The sequence below is a fragment of the Ambystoma mexicanum genome, chromosome 2q (assembly GCF_040938575.1).
Source record: "Ambystoma mexicanum isolate Mex_15411 chromosome 2q, UKY_AmexF1_1, whole genome shotgun sequence".
Taxonomy (NCBI): domain Eukaryota; kingdom Metazoa; phylum Chordata; class Amphibia; order Caudata; family Ambystomatidae; genus Ambystoma; species Ambystoma mexicanum.
This window is the reverse complement of record NC_090924.1, coordinates 1,095,926,786-1,095,942,264: the sequence shown is the minus strand read 5'-3', so window position 1 is coordinate 1,095,942,264 and position 15,479 is coordinate 1,095,926,786. Positions and strand designations below refer to the sequence as shown.

The following is a 15,479-nucleotide window of genomic DNA, read 5'->3' as shown; positions in this document are numbered from 1 at the left end:
CCATGTTGGGGTAGGAATCCTGATTGAAATGCTCCTAAGAACTTATGTTCGAAGAAGTTTTGAATTTGGTTGTAAGCAATCTTGTCCAGGATTTTAATCAAAAAAAGGACTGTCTTGATGGGACCATAGTTTGTAGGTATAAGTGGGTCTAGGGTTTCCTTTTTAATCAGCGGCAGTACCCAAGATTGTTTCAAGTTGGTAGGCACAGTGCCCGATGCGAATGAGGCGTGAAGTTTCGATACAAATGGGGTTAGATCTCTGGCAGCGTCTTTTATAAACTGGGCAGGACAGAGGTCGCCCTGGCAGTTCGATGGCTTGAGAGAGAGGATGACTTTCTCCACCTCAAGGATAGAGGTTTTTGAGAACATGAATCGCACAGCCGAGTCCTGTTCCTTTGCAAGGGGGTCGGTATTCAGATTATTAGTCTGGGATGGTTGATTGAGAGAGGCTTTTTTCTTAGCTTTTTTCTTTTGGTGTATAGTTACTTTATTTGTAAGTGCTTGTTGTATATCTGAACACAATTGTTTCGTCTTTGAAGCATGTATCCGGAATGGAGATGGGTGACTTTATTTCCTTGAGGATGGTGAACAGTTCCCTTATACTCGAGTCAGCATTAGATATACGCTTGTGATGAGTTTTGCTTGGCCAGGTGGATTTCTTTTTTGTAGTTGGAATAGATTTCCGTTAGTTTGGTCTTCTGTGGGGATTAGCCTCCATGCAGTTTCGCAGCCCCTCCTAAGTTGTCGTAAATACTTTAGTTCGGGGGTGAACCATTTATTAAATGGGATTTGGGTTTACTCGGTTTGAGTTTTAGAGGGGCAATGTTGTCGAGGGCAGTTAACATGATTTTGTTGTACTCATCAACGAGCTTTTCAGGGTCTAAGTGATCAGCTAATTGGTTGAGAGTGGGTAGGATCGCGCGACTCACTTTATCCTTAGTGATACTCTTTTTATTCCTTGTTGGACATGGCGGGGCCATGGTGGGTACTGGAGAGAGTGGTCTAGAGGTGGAGAGTTCAAAGGACAAGATGAAGTGGTCCGGCAAGTGTTGTGGGTTGATGGATTTGATGTTGGCGGTGCAGTTGTAATCTGCTAGCCAATCAAGGATTCTCCCTTAGGTATGAGTGTGTTTGAGAATTTTTTGAGTTATGCCCAGTTCAGAAAGAATGTTGGTAATAGTGGTGGCGTTTTTGGCTAGGGGATCATTGTATCCCAAATTAAAGTCCCCTAGGACAAGTATTTGTGAAGAGATTTTGAGGTTATTGGAAAGTAGGTTGTGGATATCCTCCTTGAATGTCCCTAAGGGTCCAGGTGGTCTGTAGATGAGGTGGATAGTCCATGTCTGGGAGTTAACTAGAGGAAGTTTGATAGTGAGCGCTTCACATGATTCGGAAACTAGGGTGGGCGTAGTTCTCATACCTAGGCTAGTTTTAGCGATGATCGCAATGCCGCCGCCTCGCATATTAGTTCTGTCCTGGCTCAGTATGGTATATCCATCCGGGATTGCTGAAGAAAGTAGGGATCCTGCTGCGTCGTGCAGCCAAGACTCTGTGATAGCAAGAAAGTCCAGATTATCGGCCGATATCAAGTCGCAGATATCCGTGGCGTGTGCAGTCAGGAATCTGTCATTTATTAATCCTCCTTTAAGAGGGGAGGTCACTACAATGGATTGGGTAGGTTTTATTTTAGTGGGAGTAATTGGAGGCCTCAGGATATTAAGGTGAGTGATATTTACCTTCTGGTTATTGGATCTTTTTGTTAGCGGGAGGTAGGGTTCTGGTTAGGGGCTTGTGGAGTCTCGTGAGTCTAGCATTTTTGAAGTGTAGACTAAATGGATTACTTTGAGGCCCGCTTGGGAGACTCGGATCAGGCCGATCCATAATGGTGGGCGTGACTAAAAATATATTGGTTGAATTGTGTAGAGCTCGCTTGATAGTTGAGGGGTGACTTTATAATGGCACTTAAATGCTTTGGGCATATAGTGAGTAAACTTGAAGTGTGCTGGACTTCCTTTAGGAGGAAGTGGCACTTGTCTAGACTGCCCTGAACCCATTCTCACTGGGATATCACAAGGTATGACTTATTACAGATTAAGGTCCGTTCCTAACTCTGAATTGGGACGCTATCGTGTCTCGTGGCTGGCAGAGCGAGTATCGGTCCTTAACTGACCACTCTGCCACATCTAATCAGAGGCTCAGGTATGACCACCTGACCTCAGTTCCTTCCCCCAGTATAAAAATGTTGGTGACACTCGCAAGTGTTGGTCAAATTTCAGATAACTGCTGTCTATATCCCCCATTACACTAGTCACAATGCATAGCGGTTGTCAGCTTTTTCAGAGACTTTGGTAGGAAAGGGTTAAAGACAAGACACATAATCGGTAGAATAAAAGACTATTACAGCTCCTGTACTAGGATAGAGAAGAATATAAAATATAATTCAGGGTCGCAACTAAGTTGCACATTTAAGGTTTCAAGTATCAAAGTGCATAGGTTTTAGATGAGGAAACCACAGGGCTCTCATCCAAATATTTTCTTCATGCTCCTACAGAACACATTCATACTAATTTCTAATCCATACTACATTACACTACCCTAACCAGCACAGCAGTCTCATGTTTTCTTAAATCCGTAGGGAACATGGATGCTCTGCTTTTACATTTTTGTATTCTCATCTATTGTGGCCAACCACTTTTACTTTTTTCTTATTCAGATAAACACTTCTATAGGTAGGGTACTTTGTCTGCTGCATCCAAGGATAATTACAACAAACTTCAGAGACAAACATTTACCATAACTCGTTTCAAAGAAAACTTTACAAGACATAATAATACACTACCACAATTAACTGTGTTCCCCAACCCAAGATTTTCAGTTGGCTCTTTGTTCTGCATCTGCTTTGTCTTCCCTCCTCAAGTCTCTGGTCAGTTCGCCCCTCCAACAAAATAGTGTTTCCTGGGCACACAGGGATTACTGACGACCCTTGGACTTAACCACCGAGCAGCAGGAACCCAACGTTTAAGGCACCAAACTTGTTGTGGAAAAATGAACACTGAATATTCCGGTGGATTGGTGAACAATCTATTAGTAAAAAGCAAACAGCAGGACAAAAGCCAGCCAATGACAGTATGAAACTTCAAGTAAAAAAAAAACCTGCTCCCGATGAGCACCGTTTTCTTATGCCCAAAGGATCATGTGCATTTCAATGGAAAGGGTGGTCTAGACAGGGGAAGGAATCATACTGAAACAGTGTTGCGAGCAGGTAAAAAAGCCACACTATACAAGTCTTTGACACCAGCTGCGTTCTTACATGTTAGACAATGATACTTTCAGTGAAACTGAATATACTCAAAGATTTACACACACTGAGGCAAGGGAAAATGTTTACAATATGAGGACCTCTGTCTAACACTGCTTTTCTTAAGAAAGTGGTAGCCTAAAACATGCTTACATATGCCAAATGGAAAACGCATCAGAAGTGAGAGATGTGAAGGCGAGCATAGTTGCATTCTAGGTGAAGAGCCATCATCGCGAAGACATGCGCAGTAAAGCTTAAAACCTCACCTTGCACAAGCAAGAAACAGTGTTTACACATGGCAGCTTGCAGTGTCTGCTCAATAATATAATGCCGTAATGTGCAAGAGGAGTACATACAATTTTCTATTCCAAACTTTCCCCCACCCCAGGGAGCATTTGGTCTATAGAACAGAGCTATACACTGATAGATTATGTGCGTAGGACTTTTGTTTGCCCGGAAAGGAGACATTTTCTTAGAAGTCCTTTAGCCTCCAGGCTAACCCTATATTTCAAAGTTTGGACTTTTATGTTGGCCACCACCTTTGGAATTTTATTGAATGGAATAAGGTGTCCCTATAGGGGCAGATACTTTCTAAGACAGGGTTTGAGACTTTCCTGTTTTGGCTGGCATCAGCAGCACATGAGCTGGGAACCAGCTGGAGAACCACAGTTTGTGTTGCCTTATCTTTGACACTGGGGAAACTGCTGCTTTTGCTTGCAAAGGGCTGGTTTGTGCATGAGCCTGGATTTGGAGGGTGGGACTGTCTGGTCCCTGTACACATCCTGGTGCCTGAATGTCTGTTGCTGGGCAGATGTTGGGGCAAGAAGCTATCCATGATTAGATAGCCTCTGCCAGTTTGAATGGTGCAGATCATTGCAATTTATGGACCTGGATGAGCTTTCAGCCAGATCTTGTATAACGGGAAGAGCAGCCAGTTGACGACCTGTGGAAGACCTCTGCAGCTGACCAGCACCAACTCCAGTGAAGTCCTGATGAACCCCTGCTGCTCCTCTGTCTGATCTTAGGAAAACCCATGTTAGTGCTTTGACCCCTTGATCCATGGGAATAACAATTCTCAACCTCAGCGTGAGGATCCATGCCTTCTGAAGTATCCAAGGACCAACCGTTGAATTGACCAGATCTCTCCTGAGCTACTTTGCTGCAGCTGTCGCCATTCCAAGTGCATCCTTGGAACTTGGAGGAACTTCAAATCTGTACAACAAGACGGCTACTCCTGCATTTTCTGCCGTCTTGCATCAAAGGGAAGCCATGCAGAACCTGCTCCTTTGTTCGTCACTGGAAGATCGCCTGACGGTTGTGACTCCTGTTGCAAGCAGTCTTTGTATCCTACAGGTGTCCTGAGGTTTTGTGATCTGCGGAAGTCTTCTCCTTTACTTCGTTTCGGTGTTCAGCTGGAAGGTGTCTGGAACCAATTCCTAAGCATTGTGACCAACACACTAATCCTGCATCTGAAAGTGACCTCTTCGCCTTGGGTCATTCTCAACCAGAGCAAGCACACAAGACTGTCTCCCCCAACTGATGCCGAAACCTCAGCAGTGGTCTCCTGAGAAAACGGTCAGTGGCATAAGGTAACACCTGTTGCCCCCCACACTCCACCCTGCCTGCTCCATGGGGTTACATGGTGGTAAAACCCTCTTGATAAAACTACTCTTTCCTGACTTTTGTCGGTGGAGGCCTGGTGAAGGATCCCTTTCTAGGCCCATCCTAGTGACTGGGAATGAGTTAGTTTTCTGATTGTCTGCTCTGCAGAAGTATATTCATCGTTCCTCATTTGGCTGTCTGAAACTGATTTCTAAGTATCCCAACCAACCGAAACTAGATGCCAAAAGTGACATCTGCACCCGTGACCCCTGGGCCTACCTCGACGGGATGAAGCACTGAAGATTGTGTCCCCAGAGGATTGTGAAATACCATCAGTGGTCTCTGGAGAAATATGAGTCAGGGAGTTAAGATAACCTACCCGTTTGCCTTCCTCCCACCCCCATGTCTGCCATAGGCTTACATGGGCGTAAAGTCCTGTCCCTAAATCACTTGTTCCCGACTTTGGTCGGTAGCGGCCTGGTCAAGGATCACTTCCTAGGACTAACCTAAGAATTGGTATTGAGTGAGTTTACTCTCCAGAACTTTATTTACCTTTTAGACTCTGATTAATATTAACCACTGGCATCACCAGTCTATTAATAAACCTAGCTGTGAAGTACCTACTTTGGCACTTGTGACATTTGGGCACAAGGCCCCAAACCATCTCAGGGTTGGACTTGATTATCCTGAAGTATTCTTTCTATTTCTAATGCATAAGACCTGTGTTGCTCTGGTCATTGAATTAAATGCTAGTCTGTTCCTCCTAAGGGTGTATATATCTGTTTTATTAGTGTTGGTGTGACAATATTTGAACAGCAGTGTTATCTGTTCAGTGTGTATATTAAAGGCTCAGTAACAAGTAGTAAGTTTTTATACTTATCTGTCTAACTAGAAATGCTGGTGTTGCTCTGTGTGGCCTCGTTGTAGCCCTAGACCACTCTCCTCCTTTCCTGAGACCAAGCTTTGCTGCTCTGCTACCTGACCTTGATTGGATATGGCTAAAATCTCCGTGTCTCCCTGCTCACCATAAGATGATTCCCAAAATCAACCCGGGGGGTTGATTTTTGAAGGCCACCCTATTAACAATTGTGTCTTGTGAGGAGCTTTATCTGAAGAAGGAAGTTACTTACCTGGACTCGTACTAATTCTGCAAGAGTATCCACCCACATTCAGGAGCTACCCTAGTATACCTCCTCACATGTCACACCCATGAGTTGCATACATGATCTCTCCAATGGACTAAAAGGACTCACTTGGCCTCAAGCATTCTGAGAGTATTTTAGGAAACTCTAAGAGGGCAGCTACATTTATTAAGAAGACTCCTAAATTAGTTTCCATCTTCAGTTGTAGGTTTTCATTTTACAATAACTAAAATAAATTGTAGTTAAAAATGTTTTATGTGAATCTCAATCCCCTGATGACCTTAAAAGAAATGTAATGTTTTATGTTTAACTTGTAGATAATTTTATTTAACACGTTAAGTTTTATGAGCACATTTTTGATTCCGGTTTCTGTCTAAAAACAGGACAAAAAGAAACGCGTGAAAAAGACCAAGAAAAGGAAGCATCATTCTTCCAGAAAATCTTCTGAAAGTTTTACTTCTGACTTTGACTCTGACAGCAAGGTACACCACTGATTGCTTTTGTTGTAAGCTGTGTGATTTAAAAAAAAAACATTAAGTATACGTTTTTAAAATGCCTGTTTCTGAAAGTTACTTGAGGTTATGTACTAGTTAAAGCTCCTATACCCAAGGAATCCAACCTTCTAACACAGTACTGTATTGTATTGTTTATTCATTTATATATTCCTTAGTCTCCATTGACTTAGTTATTTTCTTTAGGGAGTGACTACATTGTTAATAGTGCCCAATGGCAGTCGGGACAGCCATCCCCCCAGTGGGGACTGGATTCTCTCGGGCACATCATAAGACAAAGGTGAGCAGAGATTCGGACTCCTCCCTCAGTTCCTGCCTTCACAGACACTCGAAACCTTGGCGGGCTACACAAAGGGTTTCTGCCGAAGACCAAAGTACAACCAGGACCTCCCCCACCCAGGACGGCAGCAGAAGGCCCTTGAAAGGACAAGCACACTATAAATGGTTAAAAAAGAAAGAAGTCACAATTCTAGTAGAATGGTGACCCTTCTGTGCTTTACTGCGGCTGTAATGACAGCCTGCGGGCAAAAATCACAAAAAAGTGATTAAAGTATGTCCACTGCCACCAGCAATAATAGTAAGCTCGTCACTGTAACAGAAATGTTACAGGACACTGAGAAAGGGGATGCCGGGTATCTCCACGGCACTCCACATAAGGTGGGGTGTGCTGGTCTCACAAAATAAAATGTAGAGGAGATACAAATCCCTCTTTACCCTTGAGAAGATGTGTTCTGCAAGGTAAGTCATAATAAAATGAAAAAAGGGAAGCCCAAAGGGCACCCCAGCAACACTGCACAGAAAGTACTTTGTGCTGCAATAATAAAATGTAGATGCCCAAAAAGTTATAGGAAAGTATAGATTCAAAAATAAACTTTGGAGAGTCAGAAAAATGACACCCATAAAAAGAGTAAAAGAAAAGGTGAGTGGGGGCAAAATAGTAGAAAAAGAATCCACAAGTCCAGCAAAAAGTGCTGGAGGTCTCACGTGTGATGTGATTTGGCATATAGATGAAAATCTAAACTAACACTGCTCATATTCAGCAGCATCAAGGCATACTGTGTTTCCTTCCCCCTCAGTCATTTATATGATCCAGACATCCATGAAAACAAGGTGCATGTTTTATTCCCACACCTTAGCAATTAGAGAGTGTGCCACAATAGAGGCCATACCCAGCAATTATTTCTCCACTCTGCTCCAACCTCAAAGATGGCCAGAAGCCATATCCCAGGGTAGTGGATGTGTAACCATCCTACCCATAACTGATATCATTTGGGCCCAGAATATGCAAATAGATGCACATTCCGAGACCACATGTAAAAGAAATGGCTGGCTTTCGAGAGCATCTGTTACATTGTGCGGTTCTATGGGATACTTCTGTAGCTGTAAAGGAGTGTAACATTTTTGATGGTGGTCTTTGAAGTGAATCAGAAGAAATCTATTATTCATAGATAACCATTATGTCTGCATACATACTATTCCCCATTGTGAATCAGTCATGAAGATTCTCAATGACACACCCCATTTCGACCTTGATTTAGTTCCTTTCCACTTCAACGCTTTTATAATTTTGCATAAGGATGACACTATTGTATACCTAGGCGCTTCTACCACATGTTGAGCCAGCAGTGATATCACGGGTTCACCTGGATAACGTGGCCATCTGGCCCGCAGCACCTCCCTAAATCTATAATACAATAGTATGGTGACTGTGTTCCACTCTCCTTGTCCCTTCAACTGGTCCCACGTAATGAATCTCCGTTCATGTATCGGATCTCCCAAGGTATAAATCCTGAGCCGCTCAAAATTGATTTGAAATGTTTTTGAATGTTAACCGCAACCCGTGTACTCAGTATATAGAATAGCCCGGCTCATATAGATATTCCTCCCCTATCGGGGCTGCAGCTCTGTACCATGCTTTGCAAGTATTATCCCCTGGTTGCACCTGCTTTTGAACCGGTCCCCTCTTCCCCTATAAAATTGATTTCAAACCATTTGGGTACCTGGTTGCCCTTTCTAATCCAATTTAGGAAATTCCGGGGATGAGGACTGTTCGGGAGAATTCTTATTTCTGTGCGAATTCTCTTCAACCTTTTAGAGACCCCCAGCTCTTTTGCTGGACTTTAAGACTTTTTAATTTTAACCATCTAGTGAGTGAGACCCTTTTCTCACGGTCTCATTTGTTTTGACCTGATTTGGATTATGTGTTTCTACTGTTTTTGGAATCTAACATACTCCATAGGCATCTACTTTTGCACAGTAACACTCGGCACCTTCAGTGCAGTGCCACAAAAAAAAAATGTAGATTTCGCTGAAGGTTTAAATACCTTTCCTTGTGTGAACTACCGTTCCCAAGAAGAGTAAAGTAAAAATTACTTTACTTACCTTTTATTTTTGTAGGTCCAGCACACACCATCTTATGTGGAGTGCTGGAGGCTTTCTAGTAGCCCCTTATCCTACATTCTCATGTAACATTTTTTATGTTACCCTCACTACTTTTAAATGGCTGGTGGCAGTGATTTAATTGTCCTACCATTGTGCTTTTCTACCACAGGCTGAATCCTCAGCTGCAGTATAGCACTCATGGGGTGACCATTTTGTCAAAATGGACCCTGTATTCTTTTTTTTGCCATTTTCTGTTTGTGAGATCTTTCTTAGGTTTTACTCTGTGCGTTGAGCCAGGTTTGAGCCCTTTGTTCATTTTGTCTTTGGCAGGCTTCAGCCCTGAAGCCTGCCTCTGGCTCCAGCGTGTCTGGAAAGGCAGGATGTGAGGGAGGTTCCCGACTAGGAATGCTTGAATGCATCCAGTCCCGATTGGCTGACTGGCCTTCCTTTAAGGACAGCCACCCCAATGAAGAACCGTGAACGAAGCTTGCTGCATCCTCCTGGACCTGTGAATTGCCCTGTGAAGCCCTGCTGCTATGCTGAAACTCCTTCGATTCGACAGAGAAGCTCCGGAAGGGGTGACTTCTTCACTTGGGTTAGTGGGGACCAACTAACCCTGAGACGAATTCCACTGGACCACCTTCCCCGACTGGCTGTACGTCGCTGCTGCAAGAACAGAGTGCCAGGGGTCGAGAAATCCGTAGTAGAGTGCAACTTGTGAAATCTGGCCAGAAGCCCCAGGAGTCTAAGGACCCTCCAGAAGCAGGACGACCAGAGCTAGAGTCCCCTCAACAGAGTGCAGGACCCTAGGAGTGAAGGCAGCCCAACTGGTATCCTAGATCCGTGACAGTGCTGTTTACTAAGCGCTGAAACCGCAAAGTGCTGCTGAACCGAAAAGAGCCAGTAGCTGCCGACGACCTCCAAAGTGCTGCCGCAGGAGCCCTCCATACGTCCTCCCTCTTGTCCCCTCGACTGAGGCTCTTGAACCCAGGGTCTGCATCGCTGCAACAGGACAGAATCCAGCTGGACCACTCGTCTTCAAACCAGAAGTACTCTACAGACTTGGGGTACTTACCTCATGGTCTTTTAGTTGTGCTTTTCTCAATTATGATTTGCAGTGGCTTACCTTTAGATTTGATTCCAACTCTGCTTTTCACAGGCTTAATAGCGTGTGACCCTACAAGTGATCTTTCTACAAACTATCGAACTTTGTGCAAGATTTTGATTCTAAGAAGTGCCTCAGCTCCATAGACTGTTTCCAATTGACTTTGGGTGCCCTGGCTCCCTGCAGACCCTTCTAGCCCATTGACTTTGATATTGCTGTCTCTCATAGGTGGTAACTTGTTTTAGACTGTTATTGCTGGGAAAGGCTTGTCTAGATTTCATTGGAAGATTTAGTTGTACTCACATATACTGAGAACCTGTTTAACCTTTTTCCTTCCTTAAACTTTTCCTTTCTGCAACCTCAGAATCTGCCAAGCATAACTAGTGTGATACATAAATTCCATTACTGTCCTTATGATTGAATTCACCTGAGGGTGTAGGAATTGTGTATGAAGCCTATCCAAAGATTTTTCTGATTCTGAACCATATTTTTACATGTTTACACGAACAGCCTTTTTAAAGAATGCTTATTTAAAACCTGACGTTAATTAAATAATTATTTCTGATGCTTGTTAATCTGCTTAGAATCACATGCTGTGCATATAGTCTGACATCCAGCGGTAACCGCTGAGTATTGCATCTAGTTTTTCGAGAATTCGAAAGGGGACGTCGACATGGGCGTGCCTGTAACACTATCCCTAACGTGACGTGTATTGTACCCAAGATCCCTCATGCATCGAGGTCCCTCAGATTGTTTATTTAAGCCCAGTGTACTGGTCGCCTTATGCAGAGCTCTTCCAGAGACCTTGCAGTTGTTATACTTATCAACCTTTGGTCGTTTTAATAATATATTATCTTGCCGCCTCTTCCTTCGACGGCTGTTTCCTGACCTACGTCGAAGCCTGCTCCACGGACCTTCGACGGAAAGTGAACCAGTTGGCACTGCCAACCACGTAGCTGGGCCTTCTGGCTAGCCTACACATTGGGGAGAGTAGGATCGGGGTGGACATTTCCTTTGTAAGAATGCCTTTCCCTTTCCTCTTTGTTCCCTTGGTCTTGTCGTCACTGTATTATTCCTCCGCCATGCAGAGAACTCCATTTAGGTTTTGTCTTTCATGCAAGGCCAAATTCCTGTGGAAAGACAAACACCTTAAGTGTAACAGGTGTCTTCCCCTTAACCACAACGAGGCGGCCTGTGCGGCTTGTGAGCTCCTGCGTCCGAAGACACAAAAGCAGCGCCGTGTTAAGTGGTGGGCGGCCTACGGGATGTCACAGGCTGAGAGTAGTTCCACCCGCCACTGCAGCCGCCGAGTATGACGAGGGGCTTAGTGACGACCAGGGCTCCGAATAGGATGCCATTGGCCTCACAGCAGAGCGTTCCCGCTCCATCCGTCCCCGACCCCAACAGGCACATCATGAGTCCTGCTATGTGGCCTGTACATCCCGGCAGTAAAGGACGCAGGTTCCTCACACACTAAAGACACAACCCCCAGTCTGTCTTCAAGGAAGTAGTTGAAGCGTTCCATCGTGCCAACGGACACACCGGATAGTTTGGCAGTGCCCGCCCATAGTCAGGATCGGCAGCCCTGTCCCGCAACCGCAGGTGCGGCATGTGAATGGGCAATCTAAATCAAAGGGCGCTACCACCAATATTCCAGCGTCCGTCGAAGCGCATCAGAAGGCGTCGGCGGAACAGAAGGCCCCGGTTGCGCCGAAAACAACCGCTCACCCAATCTAAAAACACTCCTGTGACACCAAATATTACGGAAAGCATCGCTAACATCATTTCTGCGGCAAACCAAAGGACTTTTCGAAACCTAAGGATAAACCTAGGGACTCGTCGAAACCTAAGGATAAACCTAAGGATTCATCGAAACCTACCGATATGTCCGAAGATACGCCACAACCTTCGGAACCTCAAAAAGACTTTTCAGCGGTCCTTGGGTCTCTTTCTTCGACGCTTAAAGAAAAATGTTGACGTTCTAGATCAGAAGATCAACTAGAAGAGCCTTTTCCACCCCTAGTCGCCTCTGGTCCCTCAATATGGACCAGAGAGAAGTTTGTGGGGTGTATGAATAGGTTAGAGAGGTTTGTGGAACTCTCAGAGAAGTCCACACCCAAAAGGCCTCGAGAGGAGAGTCTTTTCTTCCTGTTTCAAAATTTCAAAAGACCGTTGATCCCTCTCAGGAAGAAGAGACTTATGACCTCACTGAGGATGAGATCCCTATAGATAAATTCAACCAGGATGAATATCCATTTGGGCACCCTGGAGGTAATCCCATTGACCCCACAGAGATATGGGAGGACCACCACGACTGGGTCGACCATCAGCCTTGAGCATCACCTACTCAACACTGGGACCTGATGCCCTGTTCATGGATTCACCCCCTACCACACCTACTCGATAGGCCTCCCCAGTTGACGACCAGATGGCGTTTAACGCTTTCTTAAGGAGGGCAGCTGAACATTTCCAGATTGCTACTCAGGAAGCTGGACCAGAGGCTGATTTTGTCGAGGACATATTGAAAGAAAAACCACCGGCCAGCCACGCTATTCCTTTGTTGGCTCCTTCATTGTTGACACCCGCCCTAACAAGGGCAGTCAATCCTAGAGTAGAAAAACTGTTTCGCCCTTCCCCTTCTGACCCCCTTTATATCAGGGGACATGCTACACCAGATTCCCTGGTAGTAACTACAACCAGGAAGAGGGTGGGAGTCCCCCTGTCCACAGGGTAAGCACCCCTTGACAAGGAGTGCAAAAGGTTAGACGCACTAGGGAAGAGGGTCACAACTGCTGCAGCTTTTTTCACTTGCGTAGCTAATAACACAACTTTGTTGGCTAGCTATTCAGATGCACAATCAAACATGCTACAAGAGGGCCTTCAAGAAGTCCCGAAACCGCTGCAGGCTTGCCTGCTTTCCATTGTGGCTGATGGCAAACAGGTTAATCAGAGTATTCTCAAAAATACTTTGACTCTCGCAGAAACAGCTGGCAGGACCTTGGCAGAAGGTACCCTCCTAAAGAGACATGCATGGTTACGAAACTCCTGTTTCAAACCAGAAACCCAATCTTCATTAAGAAATAAGTCGGTGGAGGAAACTAACTTATTTGGGAAAGTGGTTGACAAAGCGCTTGAAACGGCTAAAAAGGGGCAAGATAGGGTATCTTGCTCCTTTTTAGCTGTTTCAAGAACATGAATCAAATCACCCAGAGGCATTCCCCAAGGAGAGGGAGCGGTTCTAGATGTTCCTTTCGCGGCCAATATCGCTTCCCTCACAACCAATATGGCTCGGGAAATAACTGGTCCTCGCCCCAGGGATCCAGCTACGCTACCCCGTATCCCCATAGAAGTCGACGGTGTGGAAAGGGAAGGGGCCGGAACTCCACCCCTAGGGGCTCCCCAGCCTCAGGTAAAAAAAATGACCACCAAATCTGGGTCCCCTCCCATCCGGGTCCCCTCCTATGCCTCCCCGGTAGGGGGGGTCATCTAACAATATTTCTACAAGCATGGGAGGGGATAATTGCAGACCGGGGGTACTCCACACCGTCGCCCATGGGTACTGCATAGAATTCTGTGGACCCCCCAATTCAGACCTCCACGATCAAGACGCCTGACGCCGGAACACTTGTTCTTCCTACTACAAGAGGTCGAGATCCTGCAGTAAAAGGGCACCATGGAAGTCGTACCTCTTCTACAGGTAAACAAGGGTATTTATTCAGTGTACTTCCTTGTACCCTAAAAGGATCTCACCATGCGCCATGTACTAGATTTATGCCCAGCGAACAAATTTGTCAAACCTCAAAAATTGCGTATGGTCACTGCAGGAAGTAATTCCCCTGCTCACACTGGGAGACTTTATGGCAATATTGGACATGAAAGATGCATACTTTCATTTTTCAATGTTGCCAGCGCACAGAAAATACCTCAGATTCATGATAGAAGACAGACACTATCAGTTCAAAGTACTACCCTTTAGCATTGCCTCAGCACCAAGGGTATTTACAAAGGTACTACCAGTGGCAGCAGCACACCGGCACAATCTATCCATCCCAGTTTATCCTTACCTCGACGACTGGCTCATAACAAGGGATTCCTACGGAAGATGCCTGTCAAAGTCTCAAAAGACGATAGACCTCTTATTCAGCCTGGAATTCTCCATCAACAAGAAGAAATCCAGCTTAGACCCCAGTCATGTCAAACTGTTCCAGGGGCTCTAATTCGAACAAGGGATGGCCTTGTCTTCCCCTCCAACGAGAGGGTCAAAAACATGTTTCAAATCCCTCAATATGTAGCCAGTCGGGAGGTGACGGTACGCAAGGCAATGCGACTTTTAGGAATGATGGGGTCATGCATTTATTTGCTTACTCGCGCGCGGCTGCGCATGCGTCCAATGCAAGAATGGCTCAACAGCCAGTGGTGTCAGGCCAGCGGACAATGGGCCGATCTAGTTGTCTTGCCAGCCCTCATTTGCTCTCTGCAGTGGTCGTTGAGAGAAAACCTCTTGAAGGGAAAGTCCTTCACCACCCCCGCAGGAGAAGCCACTCTAGACGCACCTCTCACGGGGTGGGGGGGCTCACCTGCTTCAGCAAATGGCGCACAGGGTCTGGTCCTGAGAAGTAGCATCCAACCACCTAATCTGTTGGAGCTATTGGTGATATTCAAAGCTCTGAAAGCCTTTCAGACAGAACTGCAAGGAAAGACGGTCCTGATCCTTACAGACAGCTCCACGGCCATGTACTATCTGAACAAACAAGGGGACACTCACTCTCCAAACGTTCCCAGAACATTTGGAATTGGGCTCTCAGACACATGTTCCTGTTATCACAACATGTTTCAGGGGAACTCAATCTTCAGGCAGACGTACTCGGCAGAGATTTCCCACTACCCATGGAGTACGAATGGCGATTACACAAAGAAATCGTCTCCAACGTTTTTGCAGAATGGGGCTTCCCAGAGATCGACCTGTTCCGCAACTCTGGAGAACACTCTGACAAGATTACGCCTTCAGGTACCCCCAGAACCGTTACAAGGGGAACGGATTCTGGATCACATGGTCAGGGAAATTTGTTTACGCATAACCCCACCCCCCAACCCCCCCGACACCCCTACTCAACAACATAGTGCACAAGATGCACCAGGAAACAGTCACCATGATATTGGTGGCTCCCATGTGGGCCCGCCAACCCTGGTTTGCTCATCTGATGGAGATGCCCCTTTCTCCTCCAATGAAACTGCCTTGCCCGTACAACATGTTGTCTCAAGACAAAGGGGAGACACTTCACCCATGCCCGCAAACACTGAACTTAGCGGCCTGGCTCCTGAGGTCATGGTGTTCGGGCACCTGCAACTCCCTCAGAGATGTAGGGATATACTCAGAGAGGCAAGGAAACGTAATCCACTGTATTGCTATTTCAGTAAGTGGAAGTGGTTTGTGATCTG

The 15,479-nt window shown here is 45.6% G+C and overlaps 1 protein-coding gene across 5 annotated transcripts in view; it reads left to right on the top strand.

The window, feature by feature from the left end:
• The window catches only part of FAM133B (family with sequence similarity 133 member B), a 646,308-nt gene that overhangs the window by 327,673 nt on the left and 303,156 nt on the right, over positions 1 to 15,479 (top strand). For all 5 annotated transcript variants that reach the window (XM_069648451.1, XM_069648450.1, XM_069648453.1 and 2 more), the window contains one exon: positions 6,425 to 6,523. In XM_069648451.1, the coding sequence (XP_069504552.1) occupies positions 6,425 to 6,523 (99 nt within the window). The remainder of the gene's footprint in view (positions 1 to 6,424; positions 6,524 to 15,479) is intronic.